Source organism: Puccinia triticina, chromosome 7A, assembly GCF_026914185.1.
Source record: "Puccinia triticina chromosome 7A, complete sequence".
In the NCBI taxonomy this organism is placed as follows: Eukaryota; Fungi; Basidiomycota; class Pucciniomycetes; order Pucciniales; family Pucciniaceae; genus Puccinia; species Puccinia triticina.
Genome location: NC_070564.1, coordinates 6,331,362 through 6,351,230, shown reverse-complemented (window position 1 = coordinate 6,351,230; position 19,869 = coordinate 6,331,362). Strand labels below are relative to the sequence as shown.

At 47.5% G+C, this 19,869-nt stretch overlaps 2 protein-coding genes across 2 annotated transcripts; one reads left to right on the top strand and one right to left on the bottom strand.

Moving 5' to 3' along the window:
- Nucleotides 1-12,429: 12,429 nt before the first annotated feature.
- Nucleotides 12,430-13,141, bottom strand: PtA15_7A707 (uncharacterized protein; the record flags this gene model as incomplete). The annotated part of the gene is made up of 3 exons (XM_053171342.1): nt 12,430-12,616; nt 12,728-12,855; nt 12,935-13,141. 3 exons carry the CDS (start codon nt 13,139-13,141, stop codon nt 12,430-12,432), a joined length of 522 nt encoding a protein of 173 aa, XP_053022533.1.
- Nucleotides 13,142-13,385: 244 nt separating this feature from the next.
- Nucleotides 13,386-15,066, top strand: PtA15_7A706 (uncharacterized protein; the record flags this gene model as incomplete). Its single annotated transcript, XM_053171341.1, has 8 exons — nt 13,386-13,584; nt 13,668-13,693; nt 13,754-13,954; nt 14,046-14,194; nt 14,284-14,324; nt 14,396-14,486; nt 14,574-14,880; nt 14,974-15,066. 8 exons carry the CDS (start codon nt 13,386-13,388, stop codon nt 15,064-15,066), a joined length of 1,107 nt encoding a protein of 368 aa, XP_053022532.1.
- Between the last annotated feature and the right edge of the window lie 4,803 nt (nt 15,067-19,869).

The window sequence follows — 19,869 nt, the reverse complement described above, 5'->3', positions numbered from 1 at the left end:
GCCAAGTCCCCGGTTCCGTGGCGCGGTCCGGCCAAAAGATAGGGATTTGGCCAAGTCACCGGTTCGCTGCCCATACGCTGGTGCAATCATAAAAGGCTAAGTTGCATGTCCGCCCCAAGTTGAGAGAGGCATTGACTCCTGCCACGCGCTGGTGTCAATGCCTCTCTGAGTGGCAGCCAATCAAGGGGCTGCGCCTTGGGGTCACACATATGCCTGGGTGGCTTAACACCATCTCACAGGCTTCCCCTCTGCACCACGCTTTGCGGGGTGCAGATTGGCGGGGGAGGGGGCGCAAGCTTGTGAGGAATGTGTCTCATTGCTGTCGCGGCTGCTATAAGATGCAGCGATGGAAGGGAAAAACAATGATAACTATATAGCTAATCTAAAAACTTACCACGGGTCTAGTACCCGATTTACTTGAGCACAATTGGCCTACCTCAGACCTCCTGAGATGGTTCAGCTTGGGCCCGCAGGACCATACTATGGGATGGCTTGGATTCAGGTGAACCCGGGGCAGGTGCGCCTTTGGCGGAAGCGGCGGGGGGGGGCGATCGAGGGGTTGGTGGATCCAGGCTGGGGGGCGCCTACGGTATCAGGCGAGGCCAGAGCAGCTTTGCCAGTCTCCGCAGGGGGGAGGGAGATCAAGGGGTTGGTGTTTACCTGCGGGGCGCCTATCTTGCCCAAGAGCGGGGGCGCTTGCGTTTCCTCATGGGCGACGGACGGCATATGCTCGGCGGGGGTGGGGGATATCGCATGCGTTGGAATTAACCAGCGCGCTCCTTTCATGAGCTGGGACGCCACGGCCGGTGGGAAGTTCAGTTGTCTTAGCTGGGTGTCGTTGGTGTCCAAGAAGAAATCCCACCTCCCAATGTGGGCCAGTTTGATCAAACCGCGTGGGAGGGGATCATCGGCCTCGAAGTTGCAGAGGTCGAGGAACTGGTTCATTGTCAATTTCCTGCCCGCCTCGTTCAGTTGGAGTTGCGTGGTTGGGGACGAATTGCTGATCCAAGAGCTGAGACTGAGGGTGTTGGATTTAGGTGTGGGCACCTTTCTGGATCGAGCAAACAGGGGAGGCAACCTTGGTTGGGCCAACTCGAGCCGGCTAATCGTGTGCGTGATGCCATTGGCTCGGCCTCGAGGGACCTTTTGGGCTGGGGACCAATGAACATCTGCATCTTGGGCGTCTGGCGGTGACATGAGCTCAATTGAGCTCGTTGGACTGGGGGCCCTGGTAGCCGGGCTGACCATTTCGACTTTGTCGTCCGAGGGATCAGACTCTAGCTTGTCTGCTTGAGGGACGAGTTCAGCGAGTGCAGCCTCCCGCGCAGGAGCCGCCGTGCGCATGGCCGGGGTAGGGGTAGTCTGGTCGGTCGCAATGGCAGATGCAGCCCCACCCGCAGGGATTGCGGATGGCTTGGATAGCGCTGCGGATCGTGGACCAGGTTTAGGACCTGAAGGAGCTTGGGCAGCTGGACTCGCCACGGGGCGTGGCGGGGCGAATTGGCCTGACGGTAATCGGCGGGGAGGAGTGAAAATCTTTGCCGCTGTCCCAGGTTCCGAAAATTTAGAGAGAACAGCGGGATGGGCAGCCAAGTGGGCCTGCTTGAGTGGCGACCCAGCAACCATTGGCGCAGATGAAGGCGGACCGCCTGCAGAAACCCCCTTAGGCGTTGAAGGGGTGGAGGCCGACCTATGGACATCGAGGCGTGCCGTCTGTTTTTCCGCCAACTCCGCCAACGTGGGCGCCGGCCGCGGGTCCTTGGTGAAGAGATCAGGTACCTCAGGGGGATTGTCGAAATCGACCCCCTCGAGCTCATGGAGTAAGCATCTAATCCAACACCTCAACCCGTCCCGAGTCACGCGGATAGAGGTGGCGGGATCAGCCGGATTTTTGATTCGGAGTGACTCGTCATTCCCGCCGTATTTCCCCTTCAGGTAGAGCTGCAGCTCTGCGCAAATCTTGATGCGCTCAGCCAACCGTTTGCCCTCAGTCACGTCGGCATGCGGCTGGACCAAACACAAACGAAGTCAGTCAAGGCTCACAGACCCTCACCACACAATTCCGGAGCGGCTTACATTACGGGCCAGCCAAGTCGCCGTGCGTTCCAACGCCAATCGAGTATTGTTGGGCCTGTAGCCCATTTCCAAGCTATCACGCTGGGCGCGTTCCTGGGAAGGCCAGCGTGTGCAAGGAATAGTGGTTAGTGATGTACATGATCGAGAGGTGGGGAGGAGAAAAGAGTGAAGGAGCAGACTCACCACCTCTAGGGCCTTTGCCACCTTTCCCGGGTCCGCCATTGAGACCTTCACCGACACCTTGCGCAACGGGTTGCTGAGGCACGCATCAACGAATGCACGAAAATCATTGGGTGCCGTGATCATCGCGTTGACTCCCTTGCCGTACACCTCGTCCCTTGGGATAATCCCCTGCCACTTGAGCAGGCCTTCTTCCTCGCAAGCAAGGAGGGGGATCGTCGCATCAATTGCCGCGATGCAGTTCGTCTTGAAATCGGGCCAGGTGGTGTGCTGGAGGATTGTCTTCAGCACTGCCTTGCCCTTTGGAATGACCCGCTCCCAAATCTTGGTGGTTGAGGCGATGGGGGCGGTTGGATTGGCCAGAGCTAGCTGGCCAGCAGGGGTTCGGATGAACACATGATGCTCCACGGTGATCGCCCGGGTAGCTGGGGTGGAGGGTGGCCCGCGGCCGGGTTGATGGGGAGCGCCAGGAGTCGCTGGGACGGGTTGGCCCCCGTTGGGCGCGGGCGCGGTTTTTTCAGTGGAATTCTCTGCCGCCGCTGGTTCGCCATCCTCGAAGAACAACCGGCAGGCCTGCGCCTGAGAGTCAGGCGGCTGACTCGGCAGCAGGTATGACTCTTGCGGCTCGCCATGCACATTGGCGAACGGCAGCGGGTCCACTCGGCGGGTGACGCTGAATTGGTTGTTGGATGATGGAATTGACATCGTCTGGGGGTACGATTTGAGTCAGCAACGGTTTGCGGGGCGGGGTGGGGAGGATAAAAAACTACACTCACAATAATCAGGCAGCGGCTACGAAATTGGGCCGGGGACAAGGAGGGAGCGAACAACTACTGGTCAGTGGTTGATGCGGCGGTCAAAGGATGCGAAAAAGGCGGCTCACCGTTCAATTTTTTTGGGGGGCCGGGGGGGTGCTGGATGGGATCCTGGGTGGTGGCTGGGATGTCTTGCAGCGGCTGGGCAGTTGCAGAGCGGACGTGAGTGATCGAGATCGATCATGGATGCGGAAAAAGGGGGCCAACTCACCGGTGAAAAAAAAAAATTGGGCGGCTGCTGGATCGGTTCCTGGCTGGCGGCTGGGAGCGGCTGGGCAGTGGTTGGGTCCGGCGGGGGGGATTCGGTAGGGGGCCATTTCCAATGGCGGAGGTGGGAGGCGATATGGGATATGGTCAAGTGCGAAGGGGCTGGAAGTTGAGAAGATTTGGAAGAATACAGGGGGCGGGGCTGAAGCGAAAAATTTTGTCTGTCAGATTTTCAGCCTCGCCCACCCGCAAGCTTTTTCGCTATTGCTGTATATACTCAAGCTCAGCCCATCCATAGGCGGCAAGTCGTGATTCCCTTGAAGACTCCAGCCGTATCCGGCGTCATGGCCACCATATCCTTGCCAACGCCACACCTCCCAGTTCCACCCAACAAAAACCCTGCAGCTTCCCAAGCAAGCCTTGTTATTTGTGAAACGACCGTTGATAGACAATGCCGTTGTTGGATTGGATGGCCAGGCAACGGTAGTCACAACATGAATCTTCCTGGCAATCAGCCTTGAAAGGCCCTAGCCTATGTATTAACACAATCCCCTCGTTCCAGGGGCCAGGGGTCATCGAGGGGAGTAACGCCACCTTTTGATGACCGGTCCCGGTCATTGAGGGGAGTAACACCACCCCTTGATGACGGACCGGTCATCAAGGGGAGTAACACCACCCCTTGATGACGGACCGGTCATTGAAGGGAGTAACACCACCCCTCAATGACGGACCGGTCATTGAGGGGAGTAACACCACCTCTCAACGACCGGTCCCGGTCATTGAGGTGATTAAAACATCTCTCGATGACCAGACCGGTCATTGAGGTGAAAAACATCTCTTGATGACCAGACCGGTCATTGAGGTGAACAACATCTCTCGATGACCAGACCAGTCATCGAGGTGAATAACATCTCTCGATGGCCGGTGCGTGCCGGTCATCAAGCGGGCTCACCCCTCTCCGGTCATCGAGGGGAATTATGACCTGTCTATACTGGCCATTGAGGCAAGTAGCACCTACCCTCGATGACCGGTACATACCGGACATCGAGGGGTGTAGCACCTCTTGATGACCGGCACACACCGCACATCAAGGGGTGTAACACTACACCCCGACCATTGAGTGGGGTCTCCTATTGATTGGGGTGAGTAGGCCACTCAACAGCCGGTCATCGGGTGGGATCTACCGCTTGATGGCTGGTTATTGAGCAGAGAGTGTACTCTACTCGGTGGCCGGCCATTGAGTGGAGAGTGACTCTACTTGGTGGTCGGCCATTGAGTGGAGAGTGTACTCTACTTGGTGGTCGGCCATTGAGTGGAGAGTGTACTCTACTCGGTGGTCGGCCATTGAGTGGAGTGTGTCCTCTGCTTGATTGCTGGCCATCGAGGAGAGAGTGTACTCCACTCAATGGTTGGCCACCAAGTGGGGTGTGTACTTCCCCTGATTGTTGGTCATCATGTGGAGTGCAAACCCCACTCGATGGCCGGGGTGCGACGGTGCTTTACCCCCATGATGACCGACGCAGACCGGTCATCGAGAGGAGATGTTTTACCCCGCAATGACCGGCAGGGACCGGTCATCAAGGTGTGTTATGCCACTCCATGGCCCGTCATTGAGGTGGGGTGTGTACTCAACTCAATGGCCGGTGAGGACTTGAGTGCACCCCAATGCACTCCATTTGGTATTTGCCAGCTGGAGTGCAAAGCCAAAATCCTTTGCTGAAAAGGTGGAGTGCTTGGGCTTGCACTCCATTTTTATTGGAGTGCATCTAGCTGCGCTCCCCTATTTTGGTAAATTTTGGAGTACCAGTTGTGTACTCCAACAAACATGGAGTGCCCATCTGGAGACTCCATGTTTAAGGAGTACAAAATCAAGGCACTCCAGCTCTTTTGGAGTGCTGGCCCCCCAAAGCCAAAAAAGTGGAATGCACAAAGTAAAAGTTTGGAGTGCATTTAGGCTCACCCTAAATAAATTCAGCACGTCATCAAAATTTAATTCAAAGTATTTCCACAAGAAAAAAACCTCTTCACTGTCAAAGAGAGATAAAAACCAAAGGCAGGGAGCCATCTGGGTAGGGGACTATGCTTGCAGCGGCGAAGCCGCCTTGGCCTCTAGTAGTATTATCAAATGATGAATTTGTGGACGGAGCTTGGTCTGGCAGGGATTGGAGCAGAGCTTGGTCTGGCAGAGTTTGGAGTTCCATGTTATGATCAATGATGATGTGATATTGTATTGGCATTATCACTTATGATGACATCATGGTTTTTCAAGTCAGAATCAATAATGGAATTTAATTTAAAAATCCTAATTCTTGCGTTTTTGAGACCAAGGTTATTTCAAAACACAATACATAAATATCTCTGAGATGCTTTCAGAAGTTGACAGTATCTATTTGAGGAGTTGGGTGGTAATCCATAATGCTACTTGACCACAAATGATTGCTGTACATATTTACATACTGTTCCGCACCAAAAGCAACAGTGGGTCAGCTACGCTAACATAGCTGTTAGCGTAGTGTAGCGCAGCGCAAATGCGCTATTTTTTAGCGTAGCGTTAGCGCAATTGCGCGCCTCTGCGCTAACGCCACGCGCCAAGGATGCGTAGCTATTTTAGCTTGTAGCGTAGCGTTAGCGCAGATGCGCGCAATTGCGCTAATGCTAAGCACGCAAGGCGCAAAAGAGCGCGCGCTATGCTGCGCTAAAGCGTTTTTTGCGGCAAAAAAGTGCCTTTTTTCCGCTAAAAGCGCCTTAGCGCAACGTAGCGTAGGGTAGTAGCTGTAGCGCAGCGCTAACGCTAAACAAAAATTGGTATGCTGTTAGCGCCGCTGAAAATTAGCAAATCGTAGCGGCGCTAACAGCGCGCTAACGCTATTCAAAAAAGGTTGGCGCTTTTTGCCGCTACACTAAACATTAGGGCTAAAATAGCGTAGTTTAGCGTAGCGGCCCACTGTTGCCAAAAGCGGTTTGGCAACAGATTTTTTTGGGGAATGTGTTTCAAGTAGGGGCAGTGGACGGTGCATGTTCCACATAAATAGTGGTTCTTTGCCGGACAAACAGTCTGCACAGATTGAGTTCCCCTCTTGCACTTGCGGAGGTTGAGCTCAATCTGTTGGTTACCCTCTTCGCTCGTGCATTTGTGGGGGCTTGAGGGGGTTCAACCTATTCTATTCCTCCCCTGTTACACTTGCGCAGGCTGATGGAAACCCCTCCATCTTTTGCAGTTGCATTGGGCCCGAGGTGAAAGAACAATTTTATGCCTCCCTGCTGCGCTTGCAAAGGTTGGACCAAAAACTAAAAGAATTTCACCGCCTGAGTGTTCCCCACTATAAAAATTTACTTTAGCTCCCCTGCTGCACTTGCACAGGCTGATCAAATCTTTCAAAACCCATTAGCCCCCCTTTCTCCCCTTGCATTTGCAACAGGCAGAGGGCCCAAGGGGGGAGAATCCAGTCCCTTTTCATTCATGATTCATGAACTGGGGTATCAGTCCAAGGCTTTAATGTTTGGGGACTTTAAACTTAATTTCTACGGCAGCAAAGTCAAACATACTTCTGCCTGGAAAGATGGGAAATGGGGGAAACTGTGCCAAATTGGCCATGGCCATACTGGCAGGCGTTTTTTGGGCCCTTTTCAGAAAGGGGTAGGGAAAACCCATGATCCCAATTTCCACAAAAGTGTGAATTTAATATGCTTAGATAAAGTCTCTATACTGTTAGTATATTTCATATGTGTAACCAACCCAATCTTGAAATGCAATCAGAAACTTTATCTTGAAGTTGTCATATTGGTGTCGTTCTGCAGGCATAAAATTGGATTCAATATTGTTAATAAGAATACTTGAATCAGTAAGATTTTTTCAACTGATATGATTTTTGGATCATTTTCAGGATATTTGTGTCCATGACAATCCTCTAATGTATTAATGAGACTATCACTACCAAAAATTGAATTTGCCCATGAAAAGAAGCCCCTTTCAGTTGTTTGATTAATCACCTCCAATTGGTCAACTTCTTGCCTAAAATCAGTGATGTACTTGGTGTAAATGATTAGCTGTGATTTGAGAAAATCATAAATCACTCTTCTTTTTTGATCCTCATTTAAAACTTTTATAATTTGAAAAGATAGGAAGCCGGGATAAAATTATCAGTTCTTTATGAAGAACAGAAAAGCTGATCAGTGCAATTATTTTACTTACTTTTGGCCATGAGGTCCAAAGATACAACATTAGAAAGTATTTGTTTCAAAATGAAGCTACTTGGATCCTCTATGGCATTGCTTGGTTCTTCCATCAAGTGATCAAAAAGGCCTTGAGAACATGCATTGATAATGGAAAGTTCTCTTGTTTTGTCATCTTTGAAGAAGATTTCTAAATCTTTCCTTGTATTCAATTTGTTTCTGTGCAAGTACTTCAAAGTTGAAAAAATAATCTCTTGTAGTTTGATGGAAAGTTTATTTTGTAATTCTAAATTAACTTCTGCAATTTCCTTCAAATCTATACAGTGAAATAAATCCTTTAATTGTTGAATCAAATCTGAATTGGAGAGGCTTTTCTCTGAAATCTTTCTGAATAAGATTTCATAAATGAGTTCCAATTCTTTAAAACATGCCAAGTACTTCATATCATGAGCATGGTATTTTTGGGTTGCATCTTGAGAACCATTTTTAGTGAATGACCTTGCATATTTCCATAAAGAATGTAGCTCCTTCAACATGATTTGAGCTGTCGCTGTTAGGCAATCATAAGTAGTAAGAAATATTTTTGTTTATAAATGGTAATTCTGAACAATAATAGAAGAAGAGTTTACCATCTTTAGAATTATCACTGATTTCTGGTGATTTGGTTGTTGTGAAAATTCTTGAACATGACTGTGTCTCCTTTGATAGTTCATCATAGGAAAAAATAAATCTAAGAGACTGATCTTGCACTTTATGTCTGCTGGATTCTTCCTCCACGATTGCATGAACATTGCCTGCATCATTCATTCTAGATGTGGGTTTTAAACCAACTTGCATGGTATGATATGCCATACTACCTGATCCTATAGTGTCTTTACCTGCCAGCTCTTTTTCATTGTCAAAGAGTAAGTTCATCAGCTCTACTTTCTGGTCTTTTTTTTCTCCAAATGGTCATGTTCAAGAAACCTTACCTCTAGACACCATTGTAAAACCAAAATGAAGAGAATCTTCCATGCCTTGAGATGTTTTCAAGTAGTGCAAGGCTATGAACAGAAATTGGATGTGTACTATGGAAATCTGCATTTCAATAATCACAGCAGAATTTGCAGAAGAAGGGATAGATTGTTTTTATCTGCTGGTGGGTTCAACAGTAAAACATCAAATCTTTATCTAAATAGATTTTTGGAAAATGGTAGGTTCTGTTCAATTTTTTGCTGAGAAAATTGTATAACCTGTTCAATGCAGTTGGAATGAAATTCACCCTCACACTCCTAGAACATGGCTTGATTTAAGTTTGACTGGTGGCTTTTACAGGGGTTTAAACTTGGTTTGGCAGAAGCTCTGTAAATATGATCAGTGAATTTAAAGTTTTACAAACTGTACACCAAGGCCCTTTTTTCATACAAATAATAAACATTGGGAGCAAGCTGTATTACATGATCCATACATAGCTTGATGCAAGTGTGACAATAGGCCCAGTAAATATTCCATATGGAGTTGAAACATTGTGAGCATAAAATATTTTAAACTCAAGAAGACCTGTTCCTGGCACACAATTGTTAGTATTCATGTATTCTGGCTCTCAGTTTTTTCTCCAGTCTAAATTAGAAAAGCTTTATATTGTTTTTTACCAGTTTTGTAGCATATTTTTCTTACTATGTATAGCCTGAGTATGTTGATCCAGAAATAGAAACTAATTGAGTCTTTACCTCTTTCATTCATCCATTTACAACAATCGATTATCTCTTTTCTAAGCCTTGTTGATGCTAAGGACATCCTTTGGGAAAAAATGGGTGATGGATAAAGACTACAAGGGTTTGATCTGTTGTGAGACAGATAATGATAAAAGAAAATAAGACTTCCTAGTATCCACTTGTGGTAAAATGATTTAGAATTTAAAGGCTTTAGTACAGAAGACATGCAAGATTTCATGCCTGGGTGAACAACATCAATCTCACAAAGTGAGAAAGATATTGCAATCTGAACCAGCTGGGACAGAGGTAAGCTAATCAAACCATTTCCACAGTCCAAAGCCCGCACCAGAGTTGAAAAAACCAATTAAATCAAAATGATGCATGCAGGAACTTTTCTCAGCAGCAAGAACACCATTGTGATTCACCCATCACTTATTGAGTTAGAGATCTCCAAGTGGACCCGAGTACCCGCAGTTTTTTTTGTGATATTCAGACACCCGTACCTCTACAAGGCACCCGCGGTACTCTTTGCAGGTACCGCGGGTACTTGTGCTTTTTTTGACCCAACACCCCCACTTGATGACAGCGACAGACTATTCATTGGGAGTGATGGTTCCTCTTGATGACCGGGGTCTGTCCCAGTCATTGGGAGGGTTTTTTCCTCTCAATGTCTGGGACAGATCCTGGCCATTGGGAGGAATCAACCCTCTCAATGACCGGGATAGAACCCGGTCGTCAAGATAAAACAACACTCTTGATGACCGGGACAAGACCCGGTCATCAAGAGGAAACAACCCTCTCAATGACCGGGACTATCTCTCAATGACTGGTGTAAGACTCAAAAGTGATTATTAAATCTTTTTGCTGAATGGAGAAGGGGATGATGGAGGTGCAAACTCTTCCCTTCTATACTATCAGATAACAAGACCCACCAAGGTAAGCTTGGCAAGTTTTAATGAAGTGATAGGGTTGGTTGGTTTGAGATGAGATTGTTGATGACACTGAATAAATTGTTGTTTATTGTTATTGTAAGGGTTGTTATGTATGTAGGTTTGTTAAGTATATGTATGATTGTAAATGTAAATGTTGGGGTGACTGTAATTTGTGAGTAATGAACTGAGGTGAGAGATATGAGAATATTAGAGTGAGTTTAGTTGTTAGTGAGTTGGTAAGGGTTGTTATAATGTTTAAAGGTTTTGGATGGTATGTAATGTTGTGGGGTATGTGATAGGTGGGTACTGAACTGAGGAAAAGACAACTGAGGGGGGAGAGAGCTCCTTATATAGACAAATGTGAGGGAATTTAGCTACAAGGAAGCCCTGTATGAGTGATTTTAGCTGCAGGGAAACTGAATGAGTGAATGTGGTTGGACGGAAATGTACATGACGTGTAGAAGGTACAAAAATTTGAATGAGTGACTATGATTGGTCAGAACATGAGGGATTTAATGTGGTACTTCTATGATGTCACCTGCAGCTGTCAGTTGTGAAAATCCACTAGTTTCAAATGTATGTATATACTATGCAGTGTAAATGAGTATGTGTAGCTGTCCAGCAGCTGGGTTGTGTGTGTAAATGTGAGGTTGGATATATATGTAGCCTGCAAGTGTAGCATCTAGTCCTGTAGAGTCCTGTCCTTGAGCCATAGTCCATGATTCCTGATGAATAGTATGCAAGAAAAAGAAAATAAAGAAGTTTTTTTTTTTTTTTGATGTAGTGGAACCTTTCCATCTACCACACCGGGTCTTGTCCCAGTCATCAAGAGTGTGGTTTTCTCTCAACAACCAGGTTCTATCCCGGTAATGAAACAACCCTCTCAATGACCGGGACTATCCCGGTCATCCAGAGGGTTGTTTCTGATTTGCGGAGCAGATGAGGCTTCAAGAATTGGTGTGTGCAATCTTCCCTTTTGCTTAACATTGGGATTGGCAGACACCTCTCATTTTTTGGCTGCCAATCCCAATGTTCACACATTCTTCTTTTGTTGCTTTTTCCATATCTTATAATCTTTGGTCTGTATCACCTGTAAGCTTCTGGCTTTATTGAGTTGACTGAAACCAAATAATAGTGATAATCATGTTGCATATTTGTCAATTCATGCAATTGTGCCTGCTTGCTTTTTTTTGAAACACAAGCACCAATGGTAATGAGGTGTACAGTTCCCCAGATTATGTACAATTGTCAGTGTCTTATGGAAAGCTGATGGACTGGGCATCAGCCTTGACTGGAGTCAATCAGGAATCTGACCAATACATTTGCCTAGAGGTTTTTGAAAATGCTGCCAACTGAACCAAAATCTGATTAATTGGATCCAATGGACAAACATACCAGAGAAGACAAGATCTGAGCAAAAGCAAGAGCCAAGTCATGGTATGGTTTATCTTGATACAGATCAGTGCCAACTTGATGTATTGTCCAGAATGTATAAACCACCATCTCATCAAGCAGAATTTAATCTCTGCCCACACAATTTAGCATATGCATACAGTCTGCAAATATGGTTTTCAAATTTGAAGTTCATGCATGTATAAATGCATAAATCATATATTCATAAAACTTTGTTTGCAGGGGATTTCACCAATCTGCTTAAGTAATCTTTGGCTTTCCCAGCCAAAGAATTTTTATGAATTTATGAGTTACGCATTTATACATGCATGAATTCCAACTTTGAAAACCATAAAAGGAGCAAGAAAACTAGTACAATTTACCCTCTGGTGCTGCAGGTATCCTCATCCACCAACTGTTCCAACTATAATTTTCTCATCCTCTATCCATCTGATCATATTCGAAAAGATGGATATAAAATATCAAAATGTAGCAGCCATTTTATCAACAGTTCTTATTTGCACTTGAGCTCTGAGATTTCTCGGCACTTCCAGTATTGCACTCAAACCATCTTGTCAAAAGAATGGAAGCTCAGCTATTGGATCAGACCAGAGAATCCATTGGAATCATTCAAACAAAAGCTGAATTTGTTATCCAGAATTTTTCTCAGCTTGTTGTAATTATTGCCTGATCTCTGATAGATTCGATTGTGCTAGAGAGGAAGGCGAGATGATTTTGAGCCAAGTATAACCTTCCTCTTGACTTTCTTGTTCTCTATTGGCGATAGTTTTGTGTTTGACTGGGAAGAAGGCGTGGATGCAAGCTGGTCGATGGATGAGACCAAGAAAAAACCTCGATTGCTTTGATTTACAAGATGAGAACGAAGTGAGGAGGTTATAAATTATTTACAGACAGACTTAGAGTCTCCATTTACCAGATAGTTCCTTTTTCTCATCTTCTTCAGATTTCCATGCGGGTATCCTCTTGCTGTACTTCATCCTTTTGGCTCGGCTGAGTGGGAGCTGCTGGAAGGGTGTCTGCTTGGACGTGCTCGGAGCCCATCGGATCTGCGGTGGCATTGCCACTCGCTGTTGGCGTCGTCTCCTTGTTGCTCGGTAAGGTATCGCCCATAAATCTGAGTATTTCTCTTTTTTTACAATTTTTTGGTTCTCAGTTGATGGTCCATGCCCCTTTCTAGCAAGCAGTGGCTTTTTTTTGCGAGGTTGAGTTAAGCAGAAGGATGAGTGGGATGACGGACCTTTCGATCTGGATGCGTGATTCGAGTTTCTTAATCAGTTCCTGCTGGTCGAGCAGACTGAGATCACCGGCGGCGAGGAGGTTGATCTGACGCTCAAGCTTCGCGACTGTTTGTCTCAAGAGGTTAGCCTGGAAGAAAGGGCGGTCAGGTCTACACAACCATCGACCGAGAGCGTATGGAGCTATCTTGAGATGAGAAGGAACTGACCTGGCTGGAAATCTCCAGTCGACTCTCGGCCGAGCCGTTGGATGAGAGTGAGTTGATAAGCAGCTGCTTAAGTTGCTTGACTAGCGAAATCGCCATCGATTGGTCCAGTCTCTCGCCGGTCTCTCCGCCCAGCGTCAGCGCGTCAAGCCTCGGCTCCAGCAGCATCCGTTCTTCCTCCAGTCGTTCTGCGTTCATCGGGACCGGCATCGAGCGACTCCACTCCGGGCCGGTTTGGAAAGACTTGCAAGTTGCACGGCAAGAGGTTACAGACGGTTTGGCATCTCATGGGCCCCGAGCTCAGAAATGCATCGGGCCCCCGGCGCATTCCAGCCCAGAAGATGTATTTATTTAGGTTCCGCTAAGTTCACCGGTCTTGTAGCTCGAATTTCCTCCCTTGCCGCCCAGAGTGGTACACCGGACTGTGCTTGTAACGTCACCGAACTCGAATCCGATGTATCAACAGCTCGAGGCACTTGGCTATCAAGCAATCGACCGAGGATTGATACCCGACTGGATCCTCCGAAGACTGATCAGGTTCAGCTGTTCCTTACGCCTGAAAGAGCTAGACAGCCCATCATTGGAGGAACTCCATCGTCGTAAATTCTCCTTCATCGAATCGCTGCGATCGCTTCCAGTGGCCGTCCATCAAAGTATGGAGTTTCACTCGTCTTTTGCCGGTGCTATTGCTTGTCCACTCGTGTCTAAAGATTTTTTATCCCTGTCTCTTGAACAGAAAGTGCAAATGAGCAGCATTACGAAGTATCTACTGAATCTTTGTGTCTAGCAAACTTCGCGGAGACTGACTTTTGAAATGTGCAGGTGTCTACCGAGTTAATGAAATCATGTATGGGAGAATACATGAAGTACAGTTGCTGTTATTTCCCCCGAATGAACGAGACTCTCGACGAAGGCGAAATATTGATGCTTCAGGATTATTGTGAAAAGGCTAAGCTTGTAGATGGATTAGACATCTTGGATCTGGGGTGTGGTTGGGGAAGCCTCTCCCTTTTCTTAGCTCAGGTGCTTCACTTTTCCTATTGTCTGTCTCTTTTTTGACACATTTCAAACCGTGTTCTAATCTGATGATTATTTTTTCTTTCTGAAACCAAAGAAATATCCCAACTCTCGTATCACAGCTCTCAGTAATAGTCGCACTCAAAAAATCCACATCGATCAAGTCGCAAAACAAAGACAATTGAAAAACGTGACCGTTTTGACAGACGATGTGATGGTCTTTGATTTCCCTTCTGATCATCCTAGGTAAACCTACTCAACTGTGTCACTTCAAAGCGGTCTTCCAATCCATCATTCATATATTATTGGGGTTTTCTTTTTTGTACAAAACCTAGGTTCGATCGTGTCATCTCCATCGAAATGCTCGAACACATGAGTCAGTCCAATGATATACTAGATCATTTCCCCCGACCAAGTGTCGAAAAACTTATGACGATTTGCTATCAGAAAATTACGAATTTCTGTTTAAGAAAATATCCACTTGGTTAAAGCCTGAAGGCTTGTTTTTTGCTCATATTTTTTGCCACAAGGACCAACCGTAAGTCAATCCCTACTTTTTTGACGCCGCGCATGCTCAATAACCGTCAGACTTGTCCTCCGAAAATCATTATGGGCAAAAAAACAGGTACCATTTTGAAGAAAAAGATGGCTGGATGGCCCAGAATTTCTTCTCGGGGGGGACGATGCCATCTTTGGATCTGTTCGCGTACTTCCAACGGGATTTAAATATCGAACATTCCTGGTTCATCAATGGTACTCATTACTCCAGAACCGCTGAATTGTGGTTGAAGAAACTTGACCAAGCCCGGGGCATTTGGACGAGTGAGAATCAGTTACTTGAGGTCATGAAAGTTCAAGGGCTTGATGAAGATCTTGCGACCAAGGAGATATACAAAAATTTCTTTAAGTTTCGCACATTCTTCTTGGCAGTTGTAAGTCTATTTTCATTTATATCTGCCTTGTACTACTTGCAAATATGTTGACTGCGTCTCTCTGCTTCATTTGCCTTGCTTATCGATAATCAGGCCGAATTCTTTGGGCTCAATGAGGGTCAAACTTGGGGAGTTGGGCATTATCTCTTCTCAAAGAAAAATCTACTAGCCACAACAATGGATTAATCAATCTCCTGTCAGTCCATCACGAACAAGATAAATCGACTATCGAAAATGAACATTCGTGTCTGTAACATCTGCTATTTATCAAATGTCTCTATTACAAAAATAATAACGCGTGGTTTCTTGAAATACCAAAAACCAATTGTCTTGATGCTGATTGGCCCATCTCGAAACAAATTTTCTCGTGGATATCTTTGTATCTGATGGAAGAGACACCTTACTTACGATTGACTCGACCATGTGTTTAAAAATGTTCTTTCCTTGAGGCCTGTATTGGGGCCGAAAGTGGACGTGTTCAAATCACTATGCATGTGACATGTATGGGTTGAACATGGCGATCGTCCCAACCGAAACCAAATGATTATTCTGAAGGGGTTTTCCAAGTCATACTGCCGGCTTTCTGACCGCTCGTCTTCAACATATGTATCACTATTATTCCAAGGGTGTGGGAATGGGACTTGGCCGTGACATTTATGTTCTTGCTTTGTCCCGGACACTTCCGCAGGCAAGTGAAGTGTACAACTGATCAGCACGTTGTTGGTGATGGATATTTTTACCAATGGGCTCCCGTCGGTGGAAGCAATAAAGAGAATGTTCTACTTGGAAGAGAGCACTAATGACTCTCACAATACTGCCATGGGATCTTCCATCGAGCGGCCTGCTCCGGCCTGCCGTTTCGCTCACACTTTGATGTAGAAAATACCCGCAATATCCACGCTGCTCCGGGTTCAACTTCCAGGAATATTGGGTCTATCTACTTGGTGCAAGAAGTTGAACCGGGATTTTCGGCAAGGAGACTTGCCTCCATGGCGCGGGTCAAAGGCTGCACCGATTGAAGGTATATATAAAGCGCGCTTGTTGTGTTTCATCATCATCCAATCCACCGCACCAACACTCCAGCCTACCTAATCAACTCCAGATTTAGCCACTCCAATCCAAAAACAACCCGCTCCGTACAAATCCAAAATGGTCTCCTTAGCTTACCTCATCACCCTTCTCTCTGTGCTCGTCGCCACGTCTCGTGCGGAAGAAGTGAGCGGGGCGAAGAACGAAGACGTCGATGCGAAATGGCTTGGCGGATTCGGCGGGATGTACAACAGCTTTTACGCGCTGGGCGGGATGGGCCTGGGCATGTTTGGCTCCCCATGGATCAACAGCTTGGCCTGGTCGATGGGCGGCGCCTGCTTCGGGGGCGCTTTCTTCCCGATGAACATGGCCCTCGGCATGGGCGGGTTCTTTGCAAAGGCCTCCGAGCAGGAAGCGGCGCACTCCGTCAGTCGTCGGGCAATCCACCTCGATGCCGACCACCTCTTGCGTCGAACCGCCGCCGACAGCGTTACCTGCACCAGCAGCAAAGGCATCTCTGAAGTGTTCTCCAAATCGCAATGCCTGAAGTACGCCGATCACCGTCCTTCATCTCACTGTATTATTGTCAACTGACCTTGTTCCGCTCTTTTCTCCACTTCTTTTTTCCAACAGGGCAGCTCAAACATTACGCGAGAAGAGCGTACACTCTGCTTCCAACGGAAACTGCCAAGTAGGTCCCGCCGTGAGACTGTGTGCACTCGATAGAAGTCCACTCACTAGTTCGATTTTTGTGCTCCAGTTATCACTCCATAGTTCCAAGGACAAAGTGGTTGCAAAAGACATGTAAGCATTCACACCCTCCATCAGCCTGAACGTCTCCAAGACTGCTGACTGTGTGCATCTTGCTGGACATATAGCCCGGACCACATCCTCCAGAAGGCTGTCAACAGCATCTTCAGCACTTGCAATGAAAAGAGCACCCCCAAGGATGCCAAGACACACCACATCGACGACAAACAGGTCGCTATGATTCTCTCAAGGCATTGATTCTCTGATTCCGTCTCTAAAACTCTTGGCAGCTTGTTAATCTTGTTCAGAAATCGTGTCTCAATAGTGTCCATTCCTCATGTATCCAACTAATCCCGTTGAAAGCTCAATTAGTGTTGCTTATACTCATTGTAACTTTTCGTACATTATGTTTTTATTATTCCAAAAGTGACCCAAGCCTTCCAAGGTGAAACTCCCCTTGGTCCGAAAAGCTGTGGTGTCCTCCACACGCCGGCTCAAATTAAGTAAGGGGGAAGGTCTGCCCATGATGAGCTGGCAGCCGCTGCCTTTCTCTGGATCGGTCGAGTGCTGCATGATGCCTGCTACGAGTGCGTAGAAGTGCATCTCTTGATGCACGTAGCTCACCGAGGTGTCTATCCTGAACAAGGTGCCCTGGACGGAACAGTGCCAACAGCGGACCGGCGCCGGCAGGGAGCCATCCCTCTTCTCAAGATCGCCGGTCGTGAAAACCCCTTTTACGAGGAACAGCTGGACCAGATCAACAGCCTGCCGAGCCACAAGAAAAGACGCCAAGTTGCGTGGTGCCGGCCGGACCATTGAGAGGAACTACGCCTCAAGAACCCGCGTCTTGGTCAACCAGCACCTCCTGAGCCCATTCCCCACATCAGATGACGCTTATACCAGCGACCTGGGGATGAGACCTATGCAGGACATCTATACCATTAAAGATGTTATCCAAGCTTCCAAGCCTCGTCTTGCCCGGTGACTTCCGCGGGCAACCAACTGCACTCGTCCCGTGTTTGGTGGTGGGTATTTCTCACCGATATGGGCTTGTTTCTGTCGGGAGAAGCAACACAGAGAAAGGTCTGGGAAGAGAGCACTGGCGACTCTCGCAGCCTGGTTGGACAGAACATCTTCCATCTACCTACCGACCGGCCTCGTGCCACTTCTCACACCCAGCTTGGAGGTAGAAAATCCCCGCGATATCTGTGTGCACACGTTGCTCCGGGCCCCGGGTCGATTATCACTGATCAGCCAGTGCTGGACTTGCATCCAAAAAAACCAGCAGCGACTGAGTAAGGTATAAAGCGGGCTCGGTGTGCGCCTCCATGCCTCTCTCCTCATCATTCAATCCACCGCGCCAACACTCCAGCCTACCTAACCACTACTCCAGCATCACCCACTCCAACCCAACCTTCACCCAGCTCTGCGACAATCCAAGATGGTCTCCTTAGCCTACCTCATCACCCTTCTCTCTGTGCTCGTCGCCGCGTCTCGTGCGGAAGAAGTAAGCGGGGCGAAGAACGAAGACGTCGATGCGAAATGGCTTGGCGGATTCGGCGGGATGTACAACAGCTTTTACGCGCTGGGCGGGATGGGCCTGGGCATGTTTGGCTCCCCATGGATCAACAGCTTGGCCTGGTCGATGGGCAGCGCCTGCTTTGGGGGCGCTTTCTTCCCGATGAACATGGCCCTCGGCATGGGCGGCTTCTTTGCAAAGGCCTCTGAGCAGGAAGCGGCGCACTCCGTCAGTCGTCGGGCAATCCACCTCGATGCCGACCACCTCTTGCGTCGAACCTCCACCGACAGCGTTACCTGCACCAGCAGCAAAGGCGTCTCTGAAGTGTTCTCCAAATCGCAATGCCTGAAGTACGCCGATCACCGTCCTTTATCTCACTGTATTATTGTCAACTGACCTCGTTTCGCTCTTTTCTCCACTTCTTTTTTCCAACAGGGCAGCTCAAACATTACGCGAGAAGAGCGTACACTCTGCTTCCAACGGAAACTGCCAAGTAGGTCCCGCCGTGAGACTGCCGTGTGCGCTTGAGAGAAGTCCACTCACTAGTTCGATTTTCGTGCTCCAGTTATCACTCCACAGTTCCAAGGACAAAGTGGTTGCAAAAGACATGTAAGCATTCACACCTTCCATCAGCCCGAACGCCTGCAAGACTGCTGACCGTGTGCATCTTGCTGGACATATAGCCCGGACCACATCCTCCAGAAGGCTGTCAACAGCCTCTTGAGCACTTGCAATGACAAGAGCACCCCCAAGGATGTGAAGACACACCACATCGATGACAAACAGGTTGTCATAATTCTCTCAAGGCATTGATTCTCTTACTCCATCTCTAAAGCTCTTAGCAGCTTGTTAATCTTGTTCAAAAATAGCACCTCAGTTTTGTTTCCCCATGTATCCAACTAATCCTGTTGATATCTCAATTCTTGTTGACCTCTACTCATTGTAAATTTTGCTTTGCAATTGCTTGTGGATTATGTTTTTTTATACCAAAAGTTACTCTTGCACCCTGGCGAGGTGATGGTAGGTTTCACAACTGTAAATATATAGTTGTGTCGCAATGCTTCCCTCCTCCCCTCGGGCTTGAACCATTTAGGCTTCAGGGGGTGGTGACAGTCGTCAACCCTGCCGTGCCATGATTTCCTCCTTTTTGCATAGTATTAGAAGCCCCCGAAGCTGAAGACACCGCTTCTCTGCTTTCCCTTTTGGAAGATTGTTCATGGAAAACGGAACTTGGGCGGAAAAGTACAGGCTGCACTGGTTTACAACCCACCCTCAGAAATCGTGAAAAACAGCGCGGGTACCCGGACACGCGGCGCGTACCCGGGTCCACTTGGTGATCCTTACACTCCAAAAAAGGAGTGAACTTGTGTCTACTCCAATAAATGTTGGAGTGAACAAAGGTTCACTCCAAAAGTGGGCTAAATTGGAGTGTTCAGAAGTTCACCCCAATACATACTTGGAGTGAAGCTTTGTTGACTTACAAAGTGGGCTAAATTGGACTGTTCAGAATTCACTCCAATATTTATTGGAGTGAAAACTTGTGCACTCCAAAGAAAATGGAGCATAAAATTAGGCACTCAAACTGTGGAGTGGAGTTCAACCCACTCCATTTTTTTTGGAGCATGGACCACTAGGCACTTCAAAAAAGTGTGACCAGTGATTCCCATTGAAAAAGAGCAGGTCAAAAGGCT